The 12,623-nt window shown below is 36.0% G+C and overlaps 1 protein-coding gene across 2 annotated transcripts in view; it reads right to left on the bottom strand.

Moving 5' to 3' along the window:
• The window catches only part of COL4A5 (collagen, type IV, alpha 5), a 397,088-nt gene that overhangs the window by 55,669 nt on the left and 328,796 nt on the right, over positions 1–12,623 (bottom strand). For both annotated transcript variants that reach the window (XM_006889910.1, XM_006889909.1), the window contains exons 37-38: positions 9,612–9,738; positions 774–854 (exon numbers count right to left, since the gene is read on the bottom strand). In XM_006889910.1, coding sequence (XP_006889972.1) covers positions 774–854; positions 9,612–9,738 — 208 coding nt within the window. The remainder of the gene's footprint in view (positions 1–773; positions 855–9,611; positions 9,739–12,623) is intronic.

Below are 12,623 nucleotides of genomic sequence, written 5' to 3'. Positions count from 1 at the left end.
TTTTCTTTTTTCTAAGATATCCTAAATGGCTTTAGCTCTGGTGCTGTAATCCATATTGAGATATACTGCTTAACCCAGTGGCTGTGCATTTCCATTAGTTCTAAAACACTGGCAGCTCCATGGGAGAAAGACGGGAAATCTCCTGTTAGGAGTTAGAGCATTGAAAACTCCATGGAGGGTCGCTATGAGTTGGAACTAACTGGAAGGAAGGAGTTTAAAATGGCTTTAAGAAGCTCTTGGTGTATAGTGCAGTGTTCAGTGAGTGGGTTGCTAACTGAAAGGGCAGTGGTTTGGATCTACCAGCCATTCCACAGAAGAAGGGAAGATTTACAGCCTTAGATACCCAATAGTCATAATCGACTCAAAAGCAATGGCAAAACTGCTTTATTTATTGGTATATAAAGAAATGTCTTTAGGGTATCCAAGAGAGTAAGGTGGGAAGGAGGGACATTATAGATCCAATACGAGGTCAAGAGAAGTGATTTGTTTTATAAACCGGGAAACAATTGCTACATCCTACCATTTAAAAAAATATCATACGTCTCATCTAATATTAAATGAAACCTGAAATGATTCCCTGAAGAAACTCATCCCAGAAAAAAGCCCATAAAAACTTGAAGTAACTTTATTAAGTGTTATTCATTTTGTACTTAATAAACAAAGAGGGCTAAGTAAATGATCACTATGCTTCATTGTACTGCATTTTCCTCAGAAAATGTAATTTTCCCAAAATTAATATAGTCCAACAAAAAATTTCTATTTTCCATACTTACCAATAGGACCAGGTTCACCTGGAGGACCTGGGTTTCCAGGAGGACCATCAATACCTTTTTGTCCAGGGAGGCCTGGGGTTCCTAGGGAAAGAGTTCAATTTAAAAATAAAAGAAAAACTGAATTGTTTTGAGAACTATAATTTAGAATTATAAGTTAGAATGTTGGCACATAAATAGTGAAGGACAGAAAAGAAACATTAAAATGCTTTTATTTGCTGAACTTATTTTTTCTTTTTAAAATTTATTTTAATGAAAGTTTACAGAAAAGTTGGATTTTCATCCATTCATTGTTGCATATTTTCCTCCCTACTCCCCCAAGTTGACTTAAAAAAAGTATATCTATTCATTGTTGCATAATTTCCTCCCTTCCCCCGTACCCCTCCCCCAGTTCACTTTGCTATGCACCTCTTATTCTGGACTATTGTCATACAAATACCTAATAGGTTCCTTTTAAACAGTTCTTTCCTTCATCTATTCCAATACAGTGTTTATTTTTTTAATTTTTTAATTAATTTTAATAAAACTTTACAGAGACTTTGGATTTCCATCCATTCATTGTTGCACTTTTCCCCCCGCCCAACACTGCCCTCCCCAATTTGTTCTTCTCTTTGAAAAGTAAAAGAAAAAAGAGAGGAATGAACTGGGGGTGGGGCAAAGAAAATAGTGCAACAATGAATGAATGGAAATCCAAAATCTCTGTAAATGTTCATTAAAATTAATAAAAGAAACTTTTAAAAATAGTAAAAAAAAAGAAAAGTAAAAGAAAAATACTTAAATTGTTATACAATCCCTTCCCCCAAGTCCACTCCACTCTGCAGCCTTCATTCTGGACTACTGTCATAACAATAATACCTAATATATCTCTTTTAAACAGTTCTCTCCCTCATCTGTTTCAATGCAGTAGACATTATTTATCCCTTCTTTCTCAGTCTCCCCTCAACCCCAATGTCAGTCCTGTTTTACAACAGTGGCACTATGCAATATTTGTCCTTTTTGACTGAGATATTTCACTCAGAATAATGTCCTTCAGGGTCACCCATTTTGTATACTATTTCATGAGTTCCTTGTTTTTCAATGTGGCATAGTATTCCATTGTGTGAATACACCAGAGCTTCTCTATCCATTTGTTTGTTGATGGGCACTTCAGTTGTTCTTTGTACTTCTCAACAAAGCCACAATAAACATGGGTGTGCATATATTTGCTTGGGTGGTGGTTATGGATCCATTAAGGTATATTCCCAGTAGTGGAATTGCTGGGTCAAATGGTATTTCCATTTGCAATTTTTTTGAGAAAGCGCTATACAGACTTTCATAGTGGTTGCACCATTTTACACTCACAAAGCAGTGAATAAGGGTTCCAGTTTCTCTGCAACCTCGCCAGCATTTGATGTTTGCTGTTCTGTTAAACTTTGCTATCCTTACTGGGGTGAGATAATATCTCATAGTTGTTTTCCGTGTTTATTTTTAATCCTTCCCTTCTTGGTTTCCACCCAACCCTCATGTCAGTCCTGTTTTATAACAGTGGTGTTAAACAGTATTAATCCTTTTGTTACTAAGATATTTCACTCGGCATAATGTCCTCCGGGGTCAGCCATATTGTATGTGTAATATTTTATGAGTTCCTTGTTTTTCAGTGTTGCATTGCATTCCATAACATAATTTTTCTATCCACTCATTTGTTGATAGGCATTGGGTTGCTTCCATCTCTTTGCTATTGTTGGGTGGCAGCTCTGGTTTCTTTAAGGATATTCCTAGTTGTAGAATTGTGCTGGGTCAAATGGTATTTCTATTTACAAATTTTTGCGAAAGTGCCATACCACCTTCCATAGTGGTTGCACCATTTTACACTCCCACCAGCAATGAATAAGGGTTCTAATCTTTCCACAACCTCGCCAGCATTTGTTGTTTGCTGCTCTTTTGAACTTTGCTGGGGTGAGATGATATCTCATAGTTGTTTTGACTTGCATCTCTCTGAGAGCATTTGAACATTTCTTCATATGTTTGTTTGCCATCTGAATGTTTTCTTTGGTGAAGTGTCTATTCATATCCTGTAGCCATTTTGCACCTGGGTTTTTTGCCTTTATCTTATTGAGGCGCTGGCATATTCTATAAATTTTAGATATGAGTCTCTTATCAGACATATCATTACCAATTATTTTTTCTAGTCTGTGGCATTCCTTATACCCTGTTGGAGAAATGTTTTAATGTCCATAGGGATTTGATTTTTAGAAGGTCCCATATATCTATTTTATTCTCTCCTGGTTGTAGGTTTTTCAAGATTCTTGGAAGACTATATTGTAGATTAGGGCTTCTACAGTTCTTCCAAGCTTTTCTCTGATAAAGTTTATTGTCCTTGGTTTTACTTCTGTGTCCTTGATCCACTTTGAGTTGTTTTTTGTGTACAGTATGAGGTGTTGGTTGAGTTTTACACCAATGGTTTTCCAATTTTGCCAAAACCATTTGTTAAAAAGACTTTTATTTCCCCACTTTACTGATTTCACCTCCTTGTAAAAAAATCAGTTGACCATAGGTAGATGAGCTGATTTCTGTGTTCTCAGTTTTGTTCTATTGGTCTATGTACCTGTCACTATACAAGTACCATGCTATCTTGACCACCATAGCTGTGCAGTAGGATTTGAAATCAGGGAGTGAGATGCCTCCTAACTTGTTTTTCTTTTTCAGGAGTGCTTTAATTTTGGGGGGTTTATTTCCATTCAAGATGAAATTGGAAATTGCCTTTTCCATTTCATTGAAGAATGGAATTGGTATTTGTATTGGAATTGCATTGAGCTTGTAGATTGCCTGTGGAAGAACTGTCATTTTCACAATATTGAGTCTTCCTATTCATGAGCATGGGATATTCTTCCATTTCTCCAGGTCTCTTTTTGTTTCCTGTAGTAATGGTTTGTAATTTTCTTTGAATAGAACTTTCGTGTGTCTAGTTAGATTTACTTCCAAGTATTTAACCTTGTGGTTAGCTACTGTGATGTGTATTGTTTTTCTTCATTCCAGTTCTGTATTCTCTTTGTCACTGTAGAGAAATCCAACTGATTTTTGTACATTGATCTTGTATCCTGCCACATTGCTGAATTTGTCAACTATGTTCAGTAGTTTTCTCACTGAGACTTTAAGGTTTTCTAAACATACTATCATATCCTCTGTTTATAGATATAATTTTACCTCTTCCTTGCCAATTTGGATACCTCTTACTTACCTCTCATGTTGTATTGCTATAGTTAAGAGTTCTAATACAATACTGAATAGCAAAGGTGATAATGAGCATCCTTGCCTAATTCCTGTTCTTAAAGAGAATGCTTTTAATCTCTCTCCATTGAGAATGATGTTGGCTCTTGGTTTTGTGTATATACATTTTGCTTTGTTAAGGAAATTTCCCCTCATTTGCTATTTTGTTGAGTGTTCTAATCAGGAAAAAGGTGTTGGATTTTGTCAAAGACCTTTTCTACATCGATTGATGATTGATGGGATCACGTGGTTTTTGTTCTTGATATGATTAATTACACTGTTTTGTTTTTGTTATGTTGAACCATCCCTGCATACCTGTAAGAAATGCTACTTGGTCATGGTGATTTATATTTTTTACGTACTGTTGGATTCTACTGGCCAGTATTTTATTCAGGATTTAAAAATCTAAGTTCTTGAGAAATATCAGCCTACAGTTTTCTATTTTGGTGGTGTCTTTACCTGACTTTGGTATTAAGGATATGTTTGCTTTATAGAATGAGTCGGGGAAAATTCCATCTTTTTCTCTTTTCTTAAATACTTTATATAGAATTGGTGACAACTCTTATCTGAATGTTTTGATAAAATTTACTAATAAAACCATCTGGTCCAGGGCTTTCTTGTTGTTGTTGTTGTAAGTTGTTTTATTATCATTTCAATTTTTTCTTTTGTAATGGGTCGGTTCAGGTGTTCTGCTTTGATCTATATTTGCCAAATATTTTAAAGAAAATTGTTGTTATGTGCTTTTGAGTCACTTGTGATTCATAGCGACCCTATGTACAATAGCCCTAAACCCTGCTCTATCCTGTGCCAATCTCATTGTCTTACCCCCATTCCCCCAGTCATTGAATCACTCCATCTCAACAAGGGTCTTCCTTTCCTGCACTGTCCCTCTTTCCTCTCAAGCATGATGTCCCTTTCTAAAGACCGGTCCTGCCTTGCAACATGTCCAAAGTATATCAGATGGAGCTTCAGAAGCTTTGTCTCCAAGGAGCAGCCTGGTTTCACCCTCTTCAGGATGAACCTGTTTGTTCTACTAGAAGTCCATGGTATAATCAATACTCTTCTCCAACCCCACAGCTCAAAAGTATCAATTCTCCTTCTATCTCTAGTCATTGTCCAGCTCTCTGATGGATAGCAAGTGATTGCAAAGACCATGGTCTGTATTAGGTGCACCTTAGTCTCCAGACTGTCATTGTTGCTCTTCAGTACTTTGGAAAGAGGTCTCTGACAGCATACTTTTCCAAAGCAATTAATCTTTTCATTCCCTGGCTGCTGGTGCCAAGAGTGTTGACTGTGGAGCCAAGCAAGCCATCTATCATGATGCTGCCAATTGGCCCAGTGGTGAGAATCTTCGTTTTCTTGATAGTGAGATTCAATCCATATTGAAGGATGAAGTCCTTGGCCTTCTGTAACAAACCCTTCAGGTCCTCCTCAGTTTCAGCAAGCAGTGTTGTGTCACCTGCATAATGCAGACTGTTGATGAGTCTTCCTCCATTCCTGATGCCACACTTCTCCTCATAGAGCCCAGCCTCCTGGATAATCTGTTCCACATATAGACTGAAAATGTACAAAGACGGGACACATCCCTGGTATACACCCTTCTCAATTTTGAGCCATGCAATGTTTCCATGCTCTGTTCTGATGACTGCCTCCTGGTCCGAGCATAGGTCTCTCTTAAGCACAATCAAGTGTTCTGGGATTCCCATTCTTCTTAGAGTTAGCTACAGTTTGTTTTTATTTATTTTTAACATTTTTATTATCTAGTTGTTTCTTTGTTTGTTGCCATTAATTCTACCCGCCTTTTATGGTAACCTTACAAACAACAGAAAATGCTACCCTATCCTATGCAATACCAATTGGTTAACGATTAAACTTTTGTGATCCATAGGGCTTCAATGACTTACTCTTGGTTGAAGTAGATCACCAGGACTTTCTTACTTGTTCATCTTAGTCTGGAAGCTCTGCTGAAATGTGTTTACCATCATAACAGTACACATACCTCAACTGACAGACAGGGGTGCCTGTGCATGGGGTGCTCTGATTGGAAAACCATTTGGAAGGTAAAAATTATGGACAAAAATGATATATTTATACACATTAAATAACTACCATCATATATACTAGTGGAATTGGTAGTATTCCATTGAACATACATACCACTTTTTAAATATACCCACTTTTGGGTGAGTATTTGGCTTTCTGCAATATGTTAGCTATTAAAAGTATTTTCCAACGTATAGAAACTTGATCTATTTCTAGCTTTTTACTATCATGAATAAAGGTGATAAGGTTATTTGTACATAAGACTTTTTGTGAACCTGAGTCTTAACTTATCATGGGTAAATATCTAGTAGTGAAATTTCTAGAACAGAGTGTGATGTTGTAAAAAACCTGCTAAATAATTTTGCACTCACAATAATATATGGAAAAAACCCCAGGTTTACAGATCGTCATACAACATATAGTGATGTTAGAAGTCCATGGTATAATCAATACTCTTCTTCAACACCACAGCTCAAAGGTATCAATAACAGCCATTATAGAAGGTATATATTGCTTTTCAATTGTGGCTTCAATTTGCATTTCTCTGATAATTTATTATATTGATTAGTTTTTCATAGGATTGATTATAATTTCATGTGTTGACTGGGAATTCATGGATCTTCTTTTATGTAATATCTGTTCAGAGTTTTCACAATTTTAAAAATTAGATTGTACACTCTGTTATTATCGAATTGCAGAAGTTCTTTATATAACCCAGGTATCAGTCTGTCAAATATATATTTTACAGATATTTTCTCCTAGTCTGTGGCTCTCCTATTAATTTTCTTTATGTTGTCTTTTGGTAAAAAGAAGTTGTTTCATTTTGACTGAGTCTAATATATAATTTTTACAGTTATTTATTTCTCAACTTCTGTTAAGCAGCTAAAGCACTTTAGCACTGTGCCAGGACATAAAAATACTAATCATGGAAGCCAAGATTGACACACTGTTCTTTATTAAAGTTATCAATGTCTGTTCATCATTTGGTTTAATAAACCAAAAAAAGTGTTCAGCTGCAGACCAGAAAGCTTGTAATTGAAGTCTACTTAGAGGTTCCTTGAAAGAAAGGATCAGTTTTCTAATTTAAAAAAATCAGCATTTAAAAATCTCTTGGAACACAGTTCTACTCTGACATGCATAGGTTTGCTTTGAGGTCTACATGATGACAACTGGTTTGGCTCACCACAAAAGAAAATTATTAGATTGAAAGCAAACATTAAATAGGAAGATCATATTTGCAATATAAGCATCCAGCAAAAGACTCATACAGAATATATAAGTCACTGCTCTTAGTAAATAACAATGCAGACAACTCAATAAAAATGAGAGGGAAAAAACCTCAAGCAGGCATTTCAACAATACTGTCCAAATGACTAATAAAAATAAGATATTGTGGTTAGATATCATAAAGACAATTCTGACCCTATATACAACAGAACCAAACACTGCCCAATTCTGTATTACTCTCATGAATGTTGCTATGTTTAAATGCAGTTTTGCAGCAATTATGGAGATCCATCTCATTGAAGGTCCTCTTTTTTTGCAGCTTCACACTTCACCAAGCATGATGTAATTCTCAAGGGTTGAGCCTCTCGTAATAACAGGTCCTAAGTATTTGAGCTGAAATTTCATTATCTTCACGTGTAAGAACCATTCTGGCTTCCAAGGAATATTCCATGTTCTTTTAGTAGTCAATAATCTTCATAAACACCACAATTCAAAGGCATCAACTTTTTTTTTGGTCTTCTTCATCTGCTGCTCTAAATTTTGCATACATTTGAAGCATTATGAATATACCATGTCTTGAGTCAGGTACATTTTAGTCAGTGACATTTTTTTGACTTTTTAACACTTTAAAGAGCTTCTTTAGAGCTGATATTCCCAGTGCCATATGTAGTTTGATTTCTTAGATATTGCTTCTATGAGCATTCATTGTGAATCAAAATAAAATTAAGTATATTTTCATTGCTGTTGTTTTCGTTGTGTGTACCATCAAGTCAGAACTGACCCTCCAGCAGGTTTTCAGAGACAGTTAATCACGTGGAAGGAGATTGCCTATCCTTCTCCCGAGGAGCAGCTATGTGTCTTCAAGAATACAACAGAGTTTTTTACCACTAGGCCACCAGAGCTCCCTATATTTTCATTAAGATAACATAAATTAAAATATCATTGGCTACTTCAACATACCAGAAAGAATATCTAAAATTAAAGAAAATATTGATCTTGCACAGCAGTGGTGTGGATATGAAGCAACTAGAATTTCTATGCATTTGTCCTGTGACTGTACTTTATTAAATCATTTGGAAAAATCTTTGGTGCTATCTACTAAATATACACTATCACTTTGATCCAGTAATTTCATTACTAAGTATCTGTTTCAAGAGAAATTAACGTACACATTCCTCACAACACAAGTAAAAGAATGTATATAGTGTCATTATTTCATAATAATCCCAAACTGAAAACAACTCTGAAAATTCTAAAGTTAATCAACAAAATGGTAATTAGCTGTGGTATACTTCTTTGCTATAATATCAAATAGCAATGATAAAAAACTACTGATATGTGCAATAAGTTAAATCAATCTTAGAAATATTACCTAAGCTTCTCTTTATATACATTTAAAAACAGACAAAGTTAGATGATGGTGATAGAAGTCATAGTAATAGCTACTTCAGAGGAGTTTCATTATGAAGGAGTACAAGTAAGTTTTATATAGGATAAAAATCCTATACCTTGATATGTCTGGTAGGTAAAATACATACACACTTAAGTAAGACTTCTCTATTGAGTTGTACACTTTAATTGGTGACCTACTAGTAAGAAACTGTGCAGTAACTCCAAAAGCATGTGGTTAAAATCCAGCAGCTGTTCCGTCGGAAAAAGATGGGCAATGCCCACTCTTGCAATTAAAGTGCATCTGATAACCCTCTAGAGAGTCACCTATGGGTTGGTTCTGACTCAGTGGTACACAACAGCATGTGTAACTTATATTACTCTATGTTATACATGACTAAATAGATTAATAAAATATACAATCCAAATATACAAAATTAAACACAAGCACAAACAGGGTAAAACTACAATAATCTACTACAGGCTACCTACTTGACAATAGTGCTAATTTGCTCTACTTTAAGGACTCAGTCATTGCCATTTGAATGAACTATATACCATTGTTCTACCAACAGCTACCAACTGTATGCCTGTGTACAACTTTTTAAGAGAATCAGCAGCATACTATGGCTCAGCAGTGTATATTATCACCTAGAAAATTGTAAGGCCTTTTAATTGACTAGTGGCTAGCAGTCAAAGATTGAAAAATACTCCACCACACAGTGTCTCTGCCCACAGGATATTGTCCTGCTGAGTTGGTAATTCTCATTCTATTTTATACAGAATGAAATTTGGCCAAAGTAAAGATGAATAACTAGTTCAAGATGATGTTGCCAGTCAGCATTTGATTGGGAAGCATAAAGCCAGTCTTCCAAATAAGAAGATGCAAGGGGAAAATCACACCAAAAAATCAGGACTTTAAGAAAAAGATGTTACCTGGGAATCCAGGTAGGCCTGGTTGTCCTTTTGCTCCAGGGATTCCTGGTAATCCAGGCAAACCAGTTTCGCCCACAGAACCTTTGATACCAGGATTTCCTGGGTACCCAGGTAGGCCAGGTTCACCCTGAAAACACAGAGACATGAAACTGAAGTTTTTATGTGACTTCATTTGTATAACAATATATTTATAGAAAATTTACCACGTCAGGTACTCTGCCAAGTGCATTACAGAAATTGCTTCATTTAGTCATTAGAACAGCTCTACCAGTTTTTGTTTACCAGACTTTGTTATTTCCATATATAAACAAAAGAAAACAAAACCCTGATGTTTAGAAGTCAAGTGTATACAGTTACCAGTAAGTGGTAGCACTGGGATTGGATTTAAAACAAAATCTATCAGACTCTAAAGTTCATACTATTTCTACTACCTGTAGACACATTATTCTCCTTAATACTTAATGAGGAAAAAATATTAACAATCTCATCAGAATGTGTTAATATCCTTACATTACAGTGATTTGGTAGATAAGCAGCAGAATATGAATTTGGGTCCAAACATTCTGACTACAGAACCTGTTCTTGGCATCATTAGTATGTTATACTGCAATTCAACCAATAAGGATGTCAACCAATAACTGCTCTAAAAGAAGAGGTAAATTTTACTGCACCATGAACAAGCCTATAAATTCTCCATTGCAGATTTCAAATTCCACTGCCTCCAGGGAACTTTTCTAGATAAAAAAACTTATCTTTAGAGCTTAGAGTGGGAGGTTGGTTGGTAGATGAGGGGTGAAGAAGGAATGGTTCAATGGGGACTTGAAGAGATGAAGTTATAAAGGCAAAGTTATTGTTGTTTGTTAGGTGCCTTCAAGTTGAATATGGCCCTAATCAGTCCTTTGAACAATGGTTTGAAATCTGTCCTATCCTATGCCATCCTCTCCATCTCTGACATACTTGAGCCCACTGCCGTAGACATTGTGTCAAATCATGTGGTTGATGGCCTTACCTTCTTACCTGACCTTCCACTTTTCCAAGTATAATATCCCTCTCCAAGGAGTAGCCTCTCCTAGCAACATGTCCAAAGTATGTAAGATGAAGCTTTGCCTCCAAGTAGCACTTTGGCTGCATATTATCCAAGACATATATGCTTATTCTTTCGGTTGTTGTTGTTGTCTTCAAGTTGAACAAGACTCATAGTGACCCTATGAACAAAAGGCCTGAAGCCCCTCTACAACTATCAACATTTATCAAAGTCCATTGAGTTTCTGGAGGCATTTATCAAAGTTCATAGTTTCCAGAGGCATGTTGTTTAGGAAGTGGATATTTTTCTCCAACATCACAGCTCATCCTTATTTACTGTCCAGCTGTTACATGCTTAGGAAGTAACTGAAAAGACCATGGCTTGAATCAGGCGCATTGTAGTCCTCAAATGGACATCATTGCTCCTCAATAATTTGAAGAGGTCCCTAACTGCAGACTCCCAAAAGCTACTACGAAGGGTATTGATTATGGATCGAAGTTAAGATGAAGTTGCTGCCAGATTCAACTTTTTCTCTACCTTTAATGATGCTATCTCAGTTCACTGATGAGAGGTTTTGTTGTATTGATGTTGAGATATAATCCATATTGAAGGCCGTATTCTTTGATTTTCTGCCCTAAGTTCTTTAAGTCCTCTTCATTTTCAGCAAGAAATGTGTCATCTGAATAAAGTAGGTTATTCATGAGTTTTCCTCTGATCCTGATTCTTCTTAACAAAGCCAACTTTCTTCTTCATTGAGTTCATCTTCTTGAATAATTTGCTCAGCATACAGATTGAACATGTATAGAGAGAGGATACAACCCTGACACACACTTTGTGAATTTTAAATCATGTAGTGTTCCCTTGCTCTGTACACACAACAGCTTCTTGGTCTAGATATAGGTTTTGCATGAGCAAAATTAAGTGTTCTAGGATTCACATTCTTATCAATGTTAGCCATAATCTGTTTGATAATTTTCACATTTAAAAAATACTTTTATTGATTTTCATATAATAATGCCTTTATAGTATGCTTCTTTCATACACATGCTTTCATTTACATTGTGTTTCATACAATGATTCATATACATTCCATTTAACATTATTTTTATACTAGTTTTTTTACAAAACTTGAATAGTTTTTCACACCAGATCCTTCCCATTTCCCTCACCAATCAACCTACAAAACTGTGTGACCCCATTATTAAATAGCCTCCTGCACAACCTCACCCCTCGCTTCCCCCCCCCTTGGATCTTCATACTCATTCTACAAGAACTATATAGTATTTGTCCTTGTGTGACTGATTTAGTTCACTTAGCATAATGCTCTCCAGTCCCTCCCAAGTTAGGTAATATGAATATCTCCCAGTCAGTCGGCCAGGCAGCTGTCCTCTAAATTTCCTAGCAAAGACTGGTGAGCATGTCCAGAGCTGCATCTGTGTGTTGAATCATGTTAATTGGCATTCCATCAATACCTGTGGGCTTATTTTTTGCCAATGCCTTCAATGAATCTTAAGTTTCTTCTTTTATTACCATTGGTTCTTGATCATATGCTACTTCCCGAAAAAATTCACTGTTGGCCAATTTTTTAAAAACAATGATTCTATGTATTCCCTCTGCCTTCTTTTGATGCTTCATAGAATTTTCAAGATTTTGTGCATAGTGTCTCAGTTGTTTTTAAGTACTTTCAGATTTAGAAATGACAAGCAACTTCTTTTTTAATTCTTCAATTTCAGCTTTCTGAACATTCTAATACTTTGTTTTGTCTTATTGAGCTGCCCTTTGAAATCTTTTGTTCATTTCTTTTACTTTAGCATCTCTTTGATTTGGCTGGTCTAGTGTAATTTTCTTGAGCAGGGCAACACTGCATGGTTCAAAATTGGGAAGGGTGTACGCCAGGTATGTGTCCTGTCTCCATACCTTTTCAACCTGTATGCAGAGCAGATTATCTGAGAGGCTGGGCTCTATGAGGAGAAGCGTGGCGCTAGGAT

This window comes from Elephantulus edwardii, unplaced genomic scaffold, assembly GCF_000299155.1.
Source record: "Elephantulus edwardii isolate Elephantulus edwardi_28Jun2011 unplaced genomic scaffold, EleEdw1.0 scaffold00083, whole genome shotgun sequence".
Classification (NCBI taxonomy): Eukaryota; Metazoa; Chordata; class Mammalia; order Macroscelidea; family Macroscelididae; genus Elephantulus; species Elephantulus edwardii.
This window is presented reverse-complemented; position numbering and strand designations above follow the sequence as displayed.